At 39.1% G+C, this 21,144-nt stretch overlaps 2 protein-coding genes across 4 annotated transcripts; both read left to right on the top strand.

Annotated features, from left to right (window-relative positions):
• Positions 1-335: 335 nt before the first annotated feature.
• Positions 336-6,223, top strand: LOC133577522 (uncharacterized). Of its 2 annotated transcripts, none has more exons than XM_061931441.1 (2): positions 336-490; positions 3,006-6,223. In XM_061931441.1, exon 2 carries the CDS (start codon positions 3,026-3,028, stop codon positions 4,421-4,423), a length of 1,398 nt encoding a protein of 465 aa, XP_061787425.1. In that variant the 5' UTR covers positions 336-490; positions 3,006-3,025; the 3' UTR covers positions 4,424-6,223. The 2 variants fall into 2 exon arrangements, with proteins under 2 accessions (XP_061787425.1, XP_061787427.1); XM_061931443.1 differs by lacking the exon at positions 336-490 and adding an exon at positions 1,519-1,663.
• Positions 6,224-6,668: 445 nt separating this feature from the next.
• Positions 6,669-20,898, top strand: LOC133577286 (uncharacterized). 2 transcript variants are annotated; one of them, XM_061930967.1, is made up of 5 exons: positions 6,669-6,834; positions 8,646-9,413; positions 15,933-16,127; positions 16,188-16,410; positions 19,297-20,898. In XM_061930967.1, the coding sequence occupies exons 2-5, from the start codon at positions 8,780-8,782 to the stop codon at positions 19,487-19,489; spliced, it is 1,245 nt and encodes a 414-aa protein (XP_061786951.1). In that variant the 5' UTR covers positions 6,669-6,834; positions 8,646-8,779; the 3' UTR covers positions 19,490-20,898. The 2 variants fall into 2 exon arrangements, with proteins under 2 accessions (XP_061786951.1, XP_061786952.1); XM_061930968.1 differs by lacking the exon at positions 6,669-6,834 and adding an exon at positions 6,912-7,171.
• The last annotated feature ends 246 nt before the right edge of the window (positions 20,899-21,144 follow it).

Below are 21,144 nucleotides of genomic sequence, written 5' to 3'. Positions count from 1 at the left end.
TATATATATATATATATATATATATTTATATATATATATATATATATATATATATATATATATATATATATATATATATATATATATATATATATATATATATATATATATATTATGGTAGTATGTGCTACTGTAAAACCCTCAATGCATTTCGTTCCAATCTATTCTATTTTTTTATTTGTATTAAATATTAATATTTGTATCCTTCTTTCTTATTATCGTACGCTTTATTGTATTTGACTTGTTGGTAGAAAATGGATGAATGTACTGCACGCGTTACGTCCCACTCTATAAAGTACATAGGAACATAGTAAAGGTAAATTGTGGTTCCTACCCGAGGCACTAGTGACGGACTACCGGAAGCAATAGCAAATATATTACCGCCGTCACAGCCACAATAATTGGCGGCTTTTAGTATTTTCCTGGTCGACACTGTTATGCTGTATGTTCTGCTAAATTGAAGTAAAGGCCACTTAAGGCTGTCCAAAAGGTAGGGTATTCGCACTCGTTCGAATGCAGTATTTAAAAAGATCGTATTTGCTAGCGAGCAAATACGATCTTTTTATGTCTGCCCGCCGTGGTCGATTTTGAAACAGACTATCACTTGGAAAACGGTCTGCTTCATAATCATACCGATTGTTTGCTTAATATTATTTTGAATGTGCCGTCGGTTAATTCGTCTAAGATTGCCTCTCGCGAGTATTTTTTTCGTAATTTTTAACTTAACATAAACAGTCAGCGAACATGTTATTTACGCTTCTCTAGCGTTGTTAGTATTGCCTTTTTCCGAAACACTTGACTGGCGCAACACCGTCCCGCCGTTGTGGCCCAGGAATTAGACACAGCCATGTTAAACACGCTCTCCTAACGTTATCTGCAGCGATAGAATAGAACCACGCAGCTATAATATTTATGAATATATTATACCGACAATTTAAATATTACTAGAATATATTTGTCATTATTCTGCACGCTTTATTGTTTCGAGACGGTGATTATGCCGTTTTTCCTGTACGGGAAAATGGCGAAAACCAAACTAACTCGAATTATAAATACGGTCTATCAAATGTAATATTTGATATTAGTAGGTATAATTATGACTATTTTTCGAGTAATGTTTTATTGTATATTGTGGTTATTGTGCAGATTAACATACTTAAATGCAGAATTGTAATTAAAATGTATCTTAATAGAGGGCACGTTTGAATATATGTTGGTCTAAATTAAATTGAATTTACAGGGTTTAATTAAATGTCTTATTGAATAATGTATATATATATGTATATATATATTAGTATGTGCTACTGTAAACCCCTCAATGCATTTCGTCAATCTATTATTTTCTTGTTTTTGTTATTAAATATTAATATTTGTATCCTTCTCTCTTATCATCGTACGCTTTATTGTATGATACTTGTTGGTAGAAAATGGATGAATGTACTGCACACTTACGTCCCAGTCTATGAAGTACATGGGAACATAGTAAAGGTAAAACTGTGGTTCCTACTCGAGGCACTAGTGACGGACTACCGGAAGCAATAGCAAATATATTACCGCCGTCACAGCCACAATAATTGGCGCCTTTTAGTATTTTCCCGGTCGACACTGCCATGCAGTATTTTCTGCTAAATTGAATTAAAGGCCTCTTAAGGCTGTCCAAAAGGTAGGGTATTCACACTCGTTCGCATGCAGCGTTTAAAAGATCGTATTTGCTAGCGAGCTTGTTTGTCTGCCCGCCGTGGTCGATTTTGAAACAGACTATCACTTGGAAAACGGTCTGCTTCATAATCATACCGATTGTTTGCTAATATTATTTTGAATGTGCAGTCTGTTAATTCGTCTAAGATTACCATTCTCGCGAGTATTTTTTTCGTCATTTTTAACTAAACCTGTAAACATTCAGCGAACGTATTACTTACGCTTTTCTAGCGTTGTTAGTATTGCCTTTTTCCGAAACACTTGACTGGCGCTCCACCTTCCCGCCGTTGTGGCCCAGGAATTAGACAGCCATGCCAAACACACTCTCCTAACAACTGCAGCAGCGATAGAATAAAACCACGCAGCTCTAATATTTATAAATATATTATACCGACAATTTAAATATTGCTGGAATATATTTTCCATTATTCTGCACGCTTTATTGTTTCAAGACGGTGCCGTTTTTCCTGTAGGGGAAAATGTCGAAAACAAAATTACCTCAAATTTTAAATACGGTCTGTCAAATGTAATATTTGATATTTGTAGGTATAATTATTACTATTTTTCTGGTAATTATTTTTTGTTTATTTTGGTGATTGTGCAGATTAACCTACTTCAATGCATAATTGCAATTAAAATGTATCTTAATAGAGGGAACGTTTGAATATATGTTCTAAATTAAATTTTAATTTTACATTTTAATTTACAGGGCTTCATTAAAATAATGTCTTATTGAATAATACAGTAACTTCTTAATCTCACATTTTACTACAACTTGTGCTTGGATATTTTGGTAAATATATTAATAAAATTAAATAACGCCTAACATATTCAGTGTGTAAATAAATATAAGCAATGAATAAATGATTGCGATTGTATTCTTGCATTTTGTTTAATCACCAGCAGAGGGCATCACCAGTAGACTTAGAAAAATTAGTGCTCCATAGGGGAAATTTCGATCTCAGTAGCTCAATCACAAGAAAAGAAAAAGATGACACTCCTGTTAAGAAGCACGAGACAAAAGAAAAAATATTGAATACCAAATATATAAGAGATGACAAAAATACATTTGAATTGGTAGAATATGTTACAATCAGTTATAAAAGATTTGCATAATTACAAGTAGACATAGGATTAATAAATAAACATAAATACAATGCAAATGTACACTGTATTGAAAGAAAGAAACAGGGAAGTTTTCATGCCTCCTCTGTGCATCAATGTGTAAACGTAAAACATTTATTATCAACTGTTGCAATGTGTGGATTCACAGATGCCCATTTATAATTGATTTTGTGCAATTACAGTACAAGCAAACAGCAGCGGAATGGAAGAAGACTTGAGAGTGGTTGAAGAAGAACAAGGAGATGTTCTAAACCAAGACGAGTCTAGCGAAGAAAATTCTGACAACAGTTTTGTGAAAAGGGGCAGAGGAAGACCCAAAAGTTCTCAGAAGCCGAAGGTCAATATTCCAGATTTAAACCTCATGGAGCTGGTGTCTGGCATTTCGAACAGTGAACCCGCACTGGGGTTCAAGAACCTGGCCGGCGGTGAAGAGTACACTCCCAAAAAGAGAGGCAGGCCAAGTGGGTCGGTCAACAAAAGCACAGCTGAGAAGGCTCTAGACAACAGCAGCTCCGACAAGCCGAAAAGGGGAAGGGGTCGTCCTTCGGGGTCTGGCAAGCGCAAAGTGGAAAATCTCTCCAGCGATGATGAGAGTAATGAATGGGGGCCGAAGAAGAGAGGTCGGCCGAAAAGTTCTGCCAAAAAGACACCTCAGCCCAAAGAGGTGGAGTTGGATGACAACGGCATCCCGAAGACTCCGAGGGGCAGAGGAAGGCCGAGGATGAGTAGCTCAGAGCGAAAGCAAGTTCCGGCAGATGATGACCCACTGCGCCCCAAGAGGGGACGAGGACGTCCAAAAGGCTCGTTGAACAAGAAACTGTTTGATGAGGCCCGCCTCCAAGCAGGACGTCCGCGAAGAAAGCACATTCCTCCTTCCAGGCTGGAGATTCGGGTTCCCCGGAAGACAGGGAAGCGCGGGCGACCCAGAAATGAAATGTCGGGAAGGGGTCGTCCAAGGAAGTACCCACTGCCTTCCACAGAGGGGTCCAAAAAGCGAGGTTGGAAGCCTCTGGGGAGGCCGAGGAAGCACCCCCTTGTCGGTGTCCCAGGGAAAGCTCCGGGAGGCAGGGGCCGTGGTCGGCCACGCAAATCGGAAGCTGGAACAGGCGGACACCTACGCAAGTACGAGGGATCCCCGCGAAAAAGAGGTCGTCCAAGAAAATATCCCTTGTCCTCGACGGGGGAATCTTCCAAGCCAAAAATATGGAAGCCTCTCGGAAGGCCGAGGAAACATCCTCTTGTTGATCCTCCAGAAGGAGCCTCAGACGCCCCGCGCCGTGCCCCAGGTCGACCCCGCAAGTCCGAAACCAAGAGAGGCGCCCACCTACGCAAACCTAACTCCACGCCGCGCCCCCCGAAACCCATCCTAGGTGCGGACGACACACCACGTACAAGAGGTCGTCCCAAGGGATCGGTTAACAAGAAAAAAGAGCAAAAGGAGAGTGAGGTGGATAGCGAACCCTGGAACCATTCCGACGCTGACAACGCCGCCGCAGACGCCGAGGAGGAACAGGTGGCAGACGTGCCCGCCGAGGAGGAGGAGGAAGAGGATGAAGAGGAGCGCCGCATTGAGTCTGAGGATGGCGACGCTCAGGAGTGATGTGCCTCCTTAAGCGCCATGCAAAATTGTTTGAACACACGCTCTGGTCATGGAGGACCTGACTTGGAAGAACCAAGTCAAGGTGTACACTTACAGTATAGTTGTGATTCATAAAAAACATTTTAGTCTGGTAAGTTAGATATTGTTATGCCGACTAACGTTTTATTTCTTTTACATTAAGTCTTACTAGATCTATTCTACATTTTTGGATTATTTTAGACTTTAGTTCTCTTAGCTAGATGTAGTCACTCTTAGTGTTCCTGACCATCATTTGGACAAACAAGTAATACAGTAGAAAAAATAAACTAGTCTTTAATATTTGCTTCTGATTTTACTTTTTAGCATCCAAGAACCATACTGAAAAAGAAAAATAATTAGGTAACATTATTTCTACCAGCACAATTCTCAGTTTTAGCTTTCTGCTGATGACTAAAACTTCAGTGGGGCCCACATGTTTCGCATCAAAATGTGCTTTTCTTTCTACATAGTCATCGTATGGCTGATAACACGTAACTGTTATTACCTTTTTTCAATCGCTTTGTATTGTTTTCTGTTGATAGCCAAAGCTTTGAATGTACCTCTGCTTTTATTTTTTACTTTTGGTCAGGGCCGGTTCTAGGCAGGCATATATGAAGGGGCAGTCAGAAATGTGAAGGGGGCATCATGCTCCAGCACTTATCTGTGCTAATATGGTAGTAACCTTGCCTTCTTCATAGAATTTGGTTGTTGGCTAAAGTATGGGTCTGATTTACTAAGATCCAAATACCACGCAATAAGCAGCGTGAGCAATCTATAAAATAGTGTGTACTATTAGTGGGCATGTTACGTGTGATCTACTATGAGTTTACAACATTCGGTAGATGTCACCATCAATGGCTTACCTGCTGATGGCATATAGCGTCAAAAATAAAATGTGTCCTCTTCACTTTCTCCAAGGTGTTGACATTAGGATGTAGAACACATTAAATCATCACCTTTTTGTTTTGGTGCCGCCAATGAGAAATTCGAATTTGAACTTTCATCTCAGAAGGAAAAACATCTGATTGGCCCACCTTTGTCTCTAACTCCCACCCTCTGTCGTTGTACGCTTTCAAAGAACTGTGATTGGCTATAATACGAATTTGTCCCACCCATTTACAAGACAAAATTAAATATAATTAAATGTGACGAATTTTAGTCTCATTTTTAATTCGTCAACACTGGTTTACTTGATCAACTTGTAATGTATACATTTTGTGGGTTTATTAGAATGTAATTTCTCGATGTCAAACATTTTGGTTTGAGGGGGCTCCCCCTCTTGCCCCTACATAGAGCCGGCCCTGCTTTTGGTTTTAGTCTTGTGTATTATTGCTTGACAAAAAATGATTAAAAAAAAAAAAGTGCTGTTTTAAACGCCTTCCTGCCATGAAGATTTCTTCTGCTATTTGGACTTTTAATTTGTCGATGTCATGAAAGTCACAATAGTGCGTCTTCACTCTGGAACTTTACATGTAGCTATTGGATATGTTTCATACTGTCAGGAGATTAAAGGTTTATGCCTTGGAATTATTTGTTCAAATCACGTGTTCATGAATTAAGTCAATTTAATGCTCGGCTGACTCACGACTAAAAGACTTAAAAGGCCCAAATTTTCCTTCCCATTCGTGTCATGTCAACGGTTGTTTAAATGAAAACAAAAAAAATTGAAAAAAAATCCACATTCAAACCATGAAAAAAAGGAAATGATTTTTGTGTTTTTAACAAAAAGCCAATAATTTCTCAAATATGGTCTTGAAATAAAATGTTGACCTTGTTGTTTTACTTTGTCTGTGTGTTATTTTGTTAATTTATGTTCAATGTTATACTTGTATAGCGCTTTGACACTTACTTCCACATTCACCAGTTCACACACTGATGGCGGGAGCTGCCATGCGAGGCCCTAACCACGACCCATCAGGAGCAAGGGTGAAGTGTCTTGCCCAAGGTTACAACGGACGCGACTAGGATGGCGGAAGCTCTATCAACGTAACACGCCGTCCCAAATATACATACATAATATGAAATAATGTGTAGCCTCGTCCACTGATCTGACAAAGATGCTCTATAATATGAAAGAAGATCACTCGTGCTAAAGATACAATATTAATGCTACTGGTTGCAACCTTACTGACGGCTAAGTAAACTTGGTCTTTACTTTAAAAAGGCGTTTCTGACTTGGCATAATACATGCACTTACATCAAAATAGTGTAAACAGCCTTTTGGTATGAAGAACTTAACAGAGTGGCACGTCTTTGCTGGTCACCTGGAGCGGAGGCGCACCTGCCCTACCTGCCCTTCTACTTTTCACTTCCGGTTAGTAAAGGAGGAAAGCACAACCGCCGAAACAAAGTTGACACTTTTCACTGTCAGTTTCGCCGGAATAATGAGAGAGGTGAGCTAACATTTTCGAGTTATTCTGCATTTTAGAAAGAATCGTCGAGCTCTTAACGAAGCAAGTTGGAGTTCGACATTCCTTCGCTGTTACTAATAAGCTAGCACACGCCAGGCACGGCTAAGTACGAATATACGGAACATACGTGTTGTTTCAACCTTTACAAACAAATTTACCGTTAAAAACTAAACAATGTAATGTTTGAAACAGTTGTGACATTTGGTGCCATTGTTTTTACGCTTGACCGGACAAAGTCCACCTTTTTATGTTCCAGTGCTAGCTAAAACTTCATAACTTCCTGTAATTTCTGCTTATTGGCCTGCCGTTGTACTGAATGGTAAGCTAAGTTTCCAGTTTTAATTGATTACATCAAGCTGAAGTTAATAATTCATTGAAAATACAATTTCCAAATTTAAATGCGTTTGGATATTAAGTTCAATAATTGTGTTGATTTTTGCTCACTTTTTTACACTGCTGTATTTTTTATTAAATGAACATAAAATAATACCTTTTTATAAACTTTCCTTAGCTTTGACATCACACTTTTTGTGATCTATTATTTGTTTTTAATAGTGTACACAAATTTAAAATATTTTAACTAACTAACGATTCTTAATAGGCAATTCTAAAAGTTTTTATTTTTACACATTCAAACAAAAGACAAGTATGATAAATAACTTTTCAATCGAAGACTTTTTTGTCACGAGGAACAAATGTTAGTTTTTGTGTTGCGTCGACATTTTAGACTGATCTATTGAACTAAAAGAGAGATGTTTTAACTAATGGCACTTAATAGACCCTTTTAAGGTTAATGTACACATTTAACGAAACAAGTATGATAAATAACTTTTTAATGGGACTTTTTTTGGTCACAAGGAGCATAAGTGTTAGTTTTGTGTTGCATGCCATTTTAGGCTAATTTATTGAACAAAAATAAAAACATTTTAACTAATACTAACTATACTTATTAGGCCCCTTAAAGTTTATTTACACAAATGACGAGTTTGCTAACATTTTAATGGGACTTTTTTGGTCATGAAGAACAAATGTGTTGGGTTAGGTTTTTGTGTTGTTGCCATTTTTGGCTAAATAATTGAACAAAAATGAATATTACAAGCAATGCTGTCACTAAATAGGGCCTTTCGGGTTTATTTACACATTTAAACAAATTTAAATGTGCATGATACTTTTTTTAATTTATTGAACAAAAAGAGAAATACTTTAACTGACACTAACGACACCTACAGGTGCTGTTTGCAACTTCCTTACAGTAACATTTTTCAAAGCAAAAAATATAACAATAACACCACCGACTAGCTTATGTTACTATTCAGGATTTAGCCGAACACAGTTGTTTGACAATTGTCTATATTTTTCACAATTACAAAGTTTATGTAATAAAAATGTTGACCTGCCTGAATAAAATGATTGGTGTTTACTGCTGTCACTCACCTGGTCTCGACAACATGTCAGCCCAGGGAGCGCGTGCACACATACAAAAGCAGTCCAAGAGAAGCAACGAACAATTTGCAGTCATGTTGTTGTTATGATAGAATATACATTCAATGACAGCTAATGCTAGCTATGCACAAGGCTATTATTAGCTTACAATATGTGTTGCCATTTTAGGCTAATTTATTAAACACAATTTTAAAATGAGAATCATCTGGCAAATTCCACTTGTATTCATTCGACATACAAAAATGCACACATTCACAAAAAGTCTCCTGAATCTTTTTTAAGGGTTATTAATGTCCGTCTGCATTGTTGTTTTTAGATTTTACATCACTTAAATGTGTTTGTTCTTACAGAACGCCTCATGAACTGAGTGATGCGATTCATTGTATTGAAGATGTGCTTCTGACAGCCTTTTACTGCCCCATATCGATTTAATCAGCAAAAAATAGACACATTTTGTATATTGAAGGCTTGCAGAGGACAAGGTATGTCTGTCCAAGTCTCCAATGAAGAGGCGGTGCGCTTGCCCGCCATTCAAACCGTGCAAGGTCAGATAGCAGGAAGTGACAAGATGCCAGAGAGTGTAAAAAAGACATGCGAGGGCGACTTGGAGGAAGAGGAGGCTGCAGGCTGTCATCTCGTGGAGGACGCCACTCTGCCGTGGCCTGGAGACCAAGACAGGAAGACACAGGAGACAGATGGCGTCTCTTCCGGGATGGGAGCGTCCGAGTCAGAGGAGAAGGACACAGGGTTTAGCACGGGGAGCCGGGACCTGTCCGAGGGCCACGAAGCCGACGCCGGGCTGAGCAAAGCCAAATGGAGGGAGAGTATGCCCGAGGGAGAGAAGTGGAGGGACGACCTCATGGAGACGCAGCGGGACAACAAGGGAGATGGTGGCTCACTGGCGGACGACGAGGAGGAGGAGGAGGAGGTAGATGAGGACAACCCCTGGATCTCTGAGAAAGCTGCCATGGGGATCATACCACAGGTGAAAATAGTGCAACGCTCATTTGAGGGAGCTCCTGTGGAGAGCAGACTGTCCATAGAGGACCACACGGACAGGGAGGACCAGACAGGCCCCCCCCAGGACCATAACTGGACACAACATGATGACAAAGACCGTGAGTACGCCAACCATGCACCTGACACTTTAAACACTCACACAACCTTGTCATGTCCATTCAATGATAAAAAGAGACCTCCATCAAGGCACACATTTGTCTCGGGATGCCTGTTTGATACAATACTGATCACATGTATTAACTGGTAAGTTTTCCATGCATTTATCGTGAGTGCTATTGACATTATGACAATATCAACACACTATCTGACCACCGTATTTTCCGGACTATAAGCCGATTTTTTTTTTCCCCAAGCATTGAATTTAGCAGTTTATACAAAGGTGTGGCTAATCTATGTATTTTTCTTCGCTAACGGCTAAATTATGGAATCGTTTAAGTCATAAAAATTGGGTCCCACAGTAAATTTTTGGGGTCCCACTTTTTGGTAACAGTTTTGAAAACAAATGCATTATCCTGTTATATCTCACATTCTATATTGTGTTTTGGAAAAAGGTTGTCAAAAACGTTACTTCATTAAAAAAAAGAATACAAAAGAAAACACATTTGTTATGTGTATTAAATGTATTCAGTTATAAACATTCATTCACTTTCTTCTTTCCTTCATGGATCTAAACTTTACCGCTGCCAGTATTTTTTTCTATATTTTTATTGTAATATTTTCAGAATGTGTGTGTTCTATTTGTGGCCAAAGTAAGCCAAAGAAAACAATCTGAAGTTGTCTTTATCTTTTAGTTTTAATGCCATGATTTTAATAGTCCTGCCCGCGTGTTCACAGATTTTCCTCCATGCGGCCCCTGAGCTAAAACGAGTTTGACACCCCTGGTTTAAGCTAAGGATGGGACGAAATGTGCCGAGGCTTTGAGGCGTGTGTCCAGTAATCAGAATCAGAAATACTTTATTAATCCCTGAGGGGAAATTAAAATGTTTTCAGCACAATCCCATTCAAGATCAGACAAACATTACAGGGAGACAGAACAGGATCAAACATTACAGGGAGACAGAACAGGATCGCTGACGGGTCTGCCAACTTCTGGTGCCCCTTACAAAAAAGGTGAGATACAGGTAAACAATGGGGGGTGGGGAAATCGGTCCAAGCCTGGGCCCCTGGAGAGGGGGTCCAGACTGAGGCCAAGGGAAAAACAACTCATAGCCATAGCACACACCCCTCTTACATGTGTGTAAGAGGGAAACATCAAAGAAAACAAAGGACATTAAAAGAGCAGAGCTGATGCAACAAGCCACATTTACATATAGCTATGAATAAAAAGTAAAAGAAACATATACACTGCAGAGGCCACCTCTGCGGTGCAATTTTGGGAAGGAGCTGGAAATGATTATATGTGAAGCCTCGCTGCCAGGTTGTACTGTGTGACCACTTCGCGACGCGGTTCAGATTTTGCCGGGAGATTCAGTAACTCATAAACCGCTCCATTGTAATTGTGAGCTTTTGAGAGTTCTGGTCAGTTTGGAAAATGGATAGATAAGAAAAATAGTTTTTAAAATGCCAATAGAATAAAAAAAACCACCAGCTATGGACATGGCAAACTTAATCCAAAACGGTTCCCACTTTGATAACATTGAAAAATATTGCTCCTTTCAGGAGACCTTTGGTAGCGTAATGGTTCGCGCTGACACATGATTCTACGCATTATGACAAGGGACATGGGTTCGGTCCTCAGCAACATCGGATCTCGAATGTTTTAACCACTTGAAACATTGCGTTTACTAAAGCAACACATTTGGTATTTTTTTTAACCAACCACCGGAAATCAATAGCTGCATGATGGTGACATTTTGTCAAGAAAAAAATAGAATCTCTTAAAATCAAAAATAAAAATGAACTAAATCTCAGTTTATTGAATATGTCATAGTCATATCATACCTGTAGTACATAATATACACACATATCTGCTTAAAAATAAGCTATTTGTGTGCTCCCTGAACCCCTCATTTTGGATCATTCTAACTGCCCGTTTTTCTAAAATTGTTAAGGGATGCATGTTGGTTTTCTAATTATGTCCCCAAACTTCTGCACAGTAACTTAAGGATAAATAAGTGAATAGAAAAGTTGTTGGAGGTTTATTCCATCTAGCTCTTGTTGTGCTTTTGCCAGCACTCTAATGATTCTTGATCATTTCAAATTAATATGTGCTTTCCAATTACATTTTTCATCAATTATTACTCCGAGGAATTTACTTTGCTCATCTCGCTCAATGTTAATCCCTTCAATCATGATTTTTATTTGTGTATTTATTTTCTTACTTCCAAAGAAATTTGTTTGTTTTACCTAAATTTAGAGACAACTTGTTCCTTTTGAACCATGTTTGCATTTTGTTTCTAAAGTGATTGTATCAATAAGTCAATTCAAGTTACTATCAGAAATAAACCATTTGTATCATCTGTAAATAAGACCAGCTTTGAGCATTTTGAGACATTGAGACATAAAATAAAGAACTTTGGGCCCAAAACTGATCCCTGCGGAACACCACATGGAATATGAAAACAAGTGTGAATGTCCGGGGCCATGTGTGAATGTCGTTTATCTGTGTTGGCCCTGTGATGAGGTGGCAACTTGTACATAGCCTTCCGTCCGAATGCACCCCCGCGACCCCGATAGAGACAGGTCGAAAATAGATGGATGGATGTATGATTAGAACACACACTTGTGTTTGATTCCAGAAGTTGGAACACACATGTTGCCAGAAGTCAGACGTTGGCTGCTCTAGAAACAGAAATCAATGCGTCTCTCATAATGATGACCAATAATAGATTTTTAGATGCATCGCAATTCAGACATGGACGATTATAAAATTGTTTAGTAAACGTTGACAATGCATCCATCCATCCATCCATCCATATTCTGCCGCTTGTCCCTCTCAGGGTTGTGGGGGGTGCTGGAGCCTATCTCTGCTGCAATCAATTTATTTATTGTAAATAAAGTAATGCAGACAGTTCTAAAATTTGGCTGACTTTTTAAAAATCAAATCGTAGCTCCTGTATTGTAATCTAAATTGAATTGTGAGGTGGCCAAAGATTCCCACCTATATTGTGAACTGTAGGCAAAATTTTCAAAAAAGTGCAGTTCCCCTTTAAGTCTAATCTTGATATTATTTGTATTTCTTAAACACATTTTTGCTATGAGTGTTTTGAAAAGCACAAACTCGCTGAGTCTAAATAAAAGAAAGCAAATGTGAAAAGAGTTAAGCTTTTGCTAAAGGCAGCAACCATAAAAGAGGCTTTCAGCACATATACAATGTTGACATCGATAGTTGTATTTTGATAAAGACGGGGGAAAACACACTACTCGTAAACGGCGCGTGCAACAACAGCAACAAACATGGCAGTAGACGTATAGTTAAATCATGAAATCCAACCTTACCTAAGCAAAAACCCTGCATGATTTATCTGGGAGAGTCTTGATATTGGTTTCCTTGACCCAGCCACACACAAATAAGTTGTAGACCTCCCTGCTTTTCTCAGTTTTAATCTGTTTTGTCATGTAGAATGATGTCTGGAGCACAATAGTTTGATATGTCTGGGAATGCAACAAACATGATCCTTGATATCACTCGACAAATCTTTTTTGATAAAGTATAGGGATCTAATCCATTGCATTGTTTGAATTTTGCTCCTATATGCTTTTTGCAGGAAGATTTAGGCCTCTTTTGTACTCAGATAGTTCGCATGCTTCTTGCTGTACAACAGCCATCTTGGCTCGGTCGACCACCACTGCTTTTCACTTCTAGGAGGAAGTCACGTGACGGCTCAAGTGGTTCAATGCCTCATGAGGCTTCATCTGAACATCACTAGTTTAAGCTGAAATTATCCACTTTAAGAAACTGTACAAACTCAAAGTGTTAACAAAGTACAAAGAAGAAGAATCCTGATGAATATCTTGAACCTTATTAAAAAAGGAGAAACTCTTATTCATATTAATTAAAGATAAATAAATAAAGAGTGCTGTGTTACAGGCACCGTTTGGAAACAGTTAAGGAAAGAGCACTTACAAAAACTTTCTATGTAAATATCTCATTTTACAGCTTATATGTATATATATATATATATATATATATATATATATATATATACGTTTTTTCTTCTAAAATTTAGTGGTTGCGGCTCATACACCGGTGCGGCTTCGAGTCTGGAAATATGTTTTTTCCTTATTAATTTTTATTACATACGATTTGTTTGAGCACAAAAAAGTCAATAGTACACAATAACTAAACAAAATCAAAAATTGCTATCTATTACTCAATTAAATCGTTCGGTTTTTCCTTTAAAAGTCCTCTTGTGTCCAGGTAATTATTCCCTCAGTTTGCAAACCTTAACAAAAACAACCAAAAATAATTTTGAGAAAATAAAAACATTGACCTAATCACTTGAGTATCCATCCTATGCTGATACTACCCTTGATATCGACACTGCCAATTTATGGACGGACTGTTAGGTGTTGTGAACTGTCTGTTATTGTTACCTCTCTTCAGACCAGGGATGTCAAACATGTGAAGATGAGTTTGCTAAGTGTAAAATGTTTCAAATGAATAAACTGCTGTTCTAAATGTGTCCACTGGATGTCGCAATAGCAATTCTGTTTGGCAAGCAAATAGTTTAAACTGGGGCGAGCAAGTATACCAAGCAAGAGGTATATTCCAACATAAACATTTTTGTTCAATCCTAGATGGGCTGTGACTTAAAGTTTAATTGCTGTGTAGATACACTGAGATGAAGTCTAAGTTAATTGTGTTCTTCATGGTGTTTTTTGAAACTGCACTGATTTTTTCCTCAGAATTGCCAACTAACTTGAAGTGTTTTGTCCAGAGGATTATTTGTGATATGTACATCTTCAGAATTTGCTTGTTCTATTTTGGGCCGAAGTAAAGCAAAGAAAACAATGTGAAGTTGTCGTAGTTGTGTTTTGAAGTTATTGTGCCATGATTTTACCCGTCCGACCCACGTGGGGAAAGGTTTTCCTCCATGCGTACCATGAACTAAAATTACTTTGACACCCCTGCTCTAGACACTTATTAATTTTCATGTTAATATGTGCTTACTCTCTGCTGTAATGTGCTTCCATCTACACTTTACTAAGTACTTATTTATCGGTGTTGTTTAAAGCTAGCTTAGCTATTAGCATGCCTGCTCCTGGCTTGCTCTCCGCGTGTAACATGATACGTGTAATGATACTTAAGATACTAAGAAATGCAGTTTATTTGTAGTAATTGAGGTGATTATTATTATCTTAGGGGAGCGGCTTCACACTGTATGGAGGTACATTATTAGCCAAGAAAAATGGTGTCAGCCAGAGGGGATTGGCATTAATCAGCAATGGCGATTACATACTTTTTTTTACAAAAATCATCTCATGCTGCTGGGTGGCCCGTGGATGGGCACATCCCTACATTTGTCACATTCAAACTCTGAGAACTAGCTTGTGAATAGGAAGTCACATATTTCATTGATTTCAAAATTAGTAGGGATGTCCGATAATATCGGACTGCCGATATTATCGGCCGATAAATGCTTTAAAATGTAATATCGGAAATGATCGGTATCGGTTTCAAAATTATCGGTATCTGTTTCAAAAAGTGAAATTTATGACTTTTTAAAACGCCGCTGTGTACATGGACGTAGGGAGAAGTACAGAGCGCGAAAAAAACTTAAAGGGACTTCCTTTGCGTGCCGGCCCAGTCACATAATATCTAAGGCTTTTCACACACACAAGTGAATGCATAGCATACTTGGTCAACACCCATATAGGTCACATTGAGGATGGTCGTATAAACAACTTTAACACTTTTACAAATATGCTCCACACTGTGAACCCACACCAAATAAGAATGACAAACACATTTCGGGAGAACATCCGCACCGTAACACAACATAAACACAACAGAACAAATACCCAGAACCCCTTGCTGCACTACCTCGCCCACCTCAACCTCCTCATGCTCTCTCAGGGAGAGCATGTCCCAAATTCCAAACTGCTGTTTTGAGGCATGTTAAAAAAAATAATGCACTTTGTGACTTCAATAATAAATATGACAGTGCCATGTTGACATTTTTTCCCATAACTTGAGTTGATTTATTTTGGAAAACCTTGTTACATTGTTTAATGCATTCAGTGGGGCATCACAACAAAATTAGGCATAATAATGTGTTAATTCCACGACTGTATATATCGGTATCTGTTGATATCGGAATCGGTAATTAAGAGTTAGACAATATCGGAATATCGGTTATCGGCAAAAAAGCCATTATCGGACATCTCTAAAAATTAGCAATAGTTACAAATCTACTAAAGTTTGTAGATATGTTTGTCTTAAGTGTAAGATGTTCTATTTTGCATTTCATTATTTAAAAAGGGTGCAATATGGCGGCACTAAAGCATGTATTTGACAATGCAGCATTTCCCTGTTATTATTACAGTAGCATATTCCAACCAACTTACATAACTTATGTGGTAACGTATGTTACTGTCAAATATAAGATTCTTTGTTGTTTCCATAATCCTATTTGGTAATGTTTTGACAGAATGCTGTGTTGTTTTGTGTTCAGGTTTGTGTGAGGGCATGTGCAGCGAGAAATTGAAGGTGGTATTGGCCACCGCGTCCGCGGCCGTCCTCTTCCCCTTCCTGGTGTGGGGGGGCTACGCCCTCTTGCCCTTTGACTCCCCGCTGCTCCTCAGCGCCCCCCTCAGGGTGGTGTACACACTGCGGTGCGCCGTCTTTGCCGCCATCCCCATCGTGCTGGGTAAAACATTTGTGATGGTGGTGTTGGTCACGCGATGGCTCAACCTGTCCATGTTCACAGGAATAGTGGTGCAGGGCGTGGCCAGGCTGCACTACAGCGACATGAAGCCTCGATTCCAGAGCAAAGCGATCAACAGGCATGTGTCGGTGCACTCGCACTACGTCAACGAGTCGCTGGGCCTTTTCCTCTTCTTCTTCCTGCAGCTGGCTGTCATGGCGACATACGTCAGCCAGGACTTGCTCAAACTGGTGCCTCTTCTCACCGTCGTCTTTGTTTTTGGAAGGTGAGAAACTTGTTTGTATTGTTTATGGGTGTGAATCTTTGGGCACCTCACCATTCCATCCCGTTTCTTGGGCTGACTATTCCATTCAGAATCAATCCTCAATTCAAACCGATTCTCAATTTACAATCTTTTCAATTTTTTGTAACAAAGGGTGCCAGTTCTATTAACTAAATCCCTCCGTAAGATAGACAAACTGCTTTGATAGATTGTTTACATAACTTGAAAAGGGAACTGCACTTTTTTTGGAATTTTGCCTATCGTTCACAATCATTATGACAGACAAGACAAAGGTTTTTTTCCCCCCCTGCATTCTAAAATACAAAAATTGTCTTGTTCTTGGTGTCTAGTAATGCAGCTAATGGGCGCAATCCATTCTACCTCTAAATCACTTTAAAAATGCATTCAAAAACCGTCAACAATACTTAATTTACGTTCCGTCACCTGTGCAATAACCAAGTTGTAGCAACATTGTTATTGTAAGAGCGAACACCGAGGAACTCTTTTTCTAGCGTACTAACACATTGGCGGGCTACGGTATTAGCCGTAAAAGCTAACTACAGCAAGGGATAAGCCAGCTTCTACGTCAGCACAAAACACGTTTGAGTTTGTAATGCACACATGTACTGACTGAAAAACATAAACAATCATATTACAGTATCTGTAAAGTATTAGTCCACATTTCATGTTTTGTTTGTACACAGCTAGCCAGACAGCGTATGTACTGTAGTGTGCTGCATGTATAATGACCAATACTATAGTGACTCACTTGATGGACAGTTGTCCGTTTGGTCCAGCTGGCCGGGGATGTTTCTAGTTGATTTGGGTAAGCAATCTATTAATTCGGCATAGCTTGGCTGAAAGTTCTAGATTTGCAGCGTGACCATCTCTCGACTTCCGTCTGCTCCAACATTTCAGCCTCTTCTTCGTGCTCGCTTCTATATGCAGCAGTTGATTCTGCGTATATTTAGGTTCTAAAAGATAAGGTTGTGAGTCATCATTTGTCCAAAAATAGTCGTCTTTGTTGTCCGTTACCAAGTCTGCCATGATTAGAAAACACACTCATGTTTGATAGGAAGTAGGAACAAGTTTGTTGCGTTGGAAGTGCGCTGCTATGGAAACGGAAATAAATGCACCGAAGAATTTGTTCTAGCTGTGCATAAAATGACCAAATACGGTAAATATTGTACATAATACATATTGTTATGATCTGCGTGGGTTCCCTCCGGGTACTCCGGCTTCCTCCCACCTCCAAAGACCTGCACCTGGGGATAGGTTGATTGACAACACTAAATTGGCCCTAGTGTGTGAATGTGAGTGTGAATGTTGTCTATCACCGCGATGAGGTGGTGACTTGTCCAGGGTGTACCCCGCCATCCGCCCGAATGCAGCTAAGCTAGGCTCCAGCACTCCCCGCAACCCCAAAAGGGACAAGCGTTAGAAAATGGATGGATGATTGTGTCTGTTACATTATAGTGTATATATAAAACGTTGGAGGGCTTTCAAGTTGTTTAGAGGGCTTTGAAGGCTACAACGGTGACTTCCATTAAGCGTTATTTTATGGGGCGGCATGGCGTAGTGGGTAGTGCCAGAAACCTGAGGGTTGCAGGTTCGCCCCCCGCCTCTTGACATCCAAATTGCTGTCGTTGTATCCTTGGGCAGGACACTTCACCCTTGCCCCCAGTGCAGCTCACACTGGTGAATGAATGATGAATGGTGGTCAGAGGTAAACTGACTCTCGCCAGATCCTTGTAGTTCGCAGAGCTCCGCACAAGGATCTGGGATCGAGGGAAATGCAAACTCCTCCAGGATAGCAAAAAATAATGAACCAATCAGGATCGCCGGGCGATATTTCATAGATGTGACGTAGCGCCGAAACGACTGTTTGATTCAAACAACAATGGCGGCACGCAGCGAGGAGTCGTGTGCTGACTGATTCTGCATATTTTCTTTGCACAAACGACATCGATCGTCTACTGACATTGCTGCGTTCTTTCAGTAAAAGTTCTCTAACTTTTCGCTCTGTTGTTATCCAATATGTCAGCTGTTCTGTTTTGGATTTCCCAGGCTCTCATCAGCGTCATGGGTTGATTTTGATGTGAGTGGTTGAAGTAGCACGTCATTCAAGATAACAGACAAGTGGTTTATCCAATCACATACAATGATTTTTTTACAAGGCCCCGCCTTCTGAAATGCATCTCCTATTGAGAAGTCCCAGATCCTCAGCGAACTACAAGGATCTGGTGAGAGTCAGGTTAGGTCGGAGGGGGTCGTAGGCGCAAACTGGCAGCCACGCCCCAGGGCAGCTGTGGCTATGAAAGTAGCTTACCACCACCAGGTGTGAAAGAATGATGGGTTCTCGCTCTCTGTGAAGCGCTTCGAGTGTCTAGAAAAGCGCTATATAAATCTAATCCATTATCATCTTTAATTTAAAAAAAAGACGTGTTTTTGCCTCTCATGATTGGAACGATAGGCAAAATTACAAAAAAAAAGTGTAGTTCCCCTTTAAAGAACATTTTTGACAAAGTGGTAACTTTAAATGTTGCTTACCTTGCAAAATTTTAAATGTAGTTTTCTTTGAAAGGACACCAGGCAAATATTTTGTTACAAAGTTGAACATTTTAGTTATCAACCAGTCACTTCAGAAAATAAAGATTTGAGAATGTTTCAGATTTATCAACAAAAAATGTGAATGCTCATATTTAACTGTTCAGCGTCTATTCATGCAAGTAAGTAGCCATTTAGTGATAGCTTCAAAAATAAATATTTTAGAACACTTTACATTTTAAGTATGAAAATATGACACCTGTAGGGGTGCATGTTTTGATCAATTTGTGTGCAGCAGTTTGGATGTATTTTTGATCCATTGTTCCCATGTTGTGGTGTCAGGCTCATCTATTGGGTGTGCTTGTCGCTGGGCAGCAGCATCCGAGGCCTGGGCTTTGGCCTCTCCTTTTTCCCCATCTTTGTCATGCTGGGCGCCAACCTCTTCTTCGTGTGCTCGTCTGCGGCTCAGGAAGCTGTGTTTGACGTGCAGCCGCCCACCACGCCGGCTCCCCCCAGCAAGCGCTGGTGGGGTTAACGCCCCCTGGAGGTGGGACACTCTTACCTTTGTTTTGTGTCTAAGGACATTCACGTTGGAGGTAAGGAATGACAATTTCTACCTTTTACGTAAGCATTTTGCCACTTTAAAACCAACGTATCGGTAACTCTGTATTTCTTCAATTTGATGTTGAAATTTACAAATGTCTTTTTATGTTGATCATATCATATATATTTAAAATATTGTGTTTAAGATGTCTGGGGGCTTAAATGAGTTGAATAAAGCTTCACTAATTGAATTATTGTTTTTGTTGGGAAGAAAAGATGAAAGCAGAACTGAACTTCACTCAGTTTGTCATTTAATATATAAAATACAGTAAACATACGCAAAAAGGATAAGGTTTCAAGGGACTTGGATACTTTGGTACAACAAACACTTTTTTCCTGTAAAAGCGGTATAGAATTTCAATAACATCAGTGCATACTTTTGTATATGAAAATATACACAAACTGTTTATCATTCAAGAAAAGAAAACATCTTTACAACAAAACCCATAGCAGACTAGCTCAACACAATATATTAACAATAAATTTCATCTTTAGTATTTATTTGCTACATCGTTCTGTTTTCAAAGCCAACGTCACCCAAAATTCTTACCTGCTTCTTTCCCATGCATTGAACCTTTTTATTTTTAGCAAATCCACCAATTACTACTTCTTATAAATATATTCTATATCTGGATGAAAACTGCAGCATTATCACTGGTACTTCCTTTTATTGCATTTGCTAATACCGCCTTGTCCCCACGTGCAAAAGGAAACCAGTTTGTTTGATGTCGGTGATAAGATGAGTTGAAGTAAAAAATGTGCTCTAAACTACACAACCTTCTCACAAAAGAACTGCTGCACAAAGAAATGTCAAACAAAACACACAAGTAACACGGGTCCAAATATTTAGATTGTCATGTGACCACACAAGGCAGGAGGGAGCCAATCAGAGTGCTCTCGCTTGGCACTGATATCAACTATCAAATAAGGAGCACGGAACTCCATTTTGCATGGTTTTTATAAAGAATAAACTCACAAGAATTTGGACAGCAACAAAATATTGTTTGTATCCAACAAGAAAAGCATGTATTGACACTTGTTAAAAGTTGTGATTATGAACAAAAATTTGGAGATGCATCATTTTATTTGATAGCAATAAAATGGTTAGCATCAATGGTTGCCAACCGTCCCGCAAAAGTACGTGACAAGGGATGCAACAATTATACATTTTGACTGTACGATTTTAGTCTTGAGTGCTATCACTGTTTCACGATTGTGTTGAATAATTTCACAACAAATAAATTATAAAATCACATTCCATAATGTTTCTGTATCATTTATTCCTGTCGAAAATAACGTAAATCAAATAACATCCGGGGTTGTTTTTTTTCTTCCTGAAAACACTTAACAGGTAAACACATTTAAATGATATGTATGAATGGATATACCGTATACAGGTATTTAGGTACTATGGGCTATAATGAGTTTGAAAAACAATCTTGAATATCATTAAAAACGTTCCTTATTGATTTATTTGGAGAAAAAGAATGTGCATCGAAATGGCCTGTCAGAAGCGCGTCATTACCTAAGGCGAGAGGTATTTATATATAAAAAAATATATATATATATATATGTATATATATATAT

This window comes from Nerophis lumbriciformis, linkage group LG37 (genome assembly GCF_033978685.3).
Source record: "Nerophis lumbriciformis linkage group LG37, RoL_Nlum_v2.1, whole genome shotgun sequence".
In the NCBI taxonomy this organism is placed as follows: domain Eukaryota; kingdom Metazoa; phylum Chordata; class Actinopteri; order Syngnathiformes; family Syngnathidae; genus Nerophis; species Nerophis lumbriciformis.
This window is presented reverse-complemented; position numbering and strand designations above follow the sequence as displayed.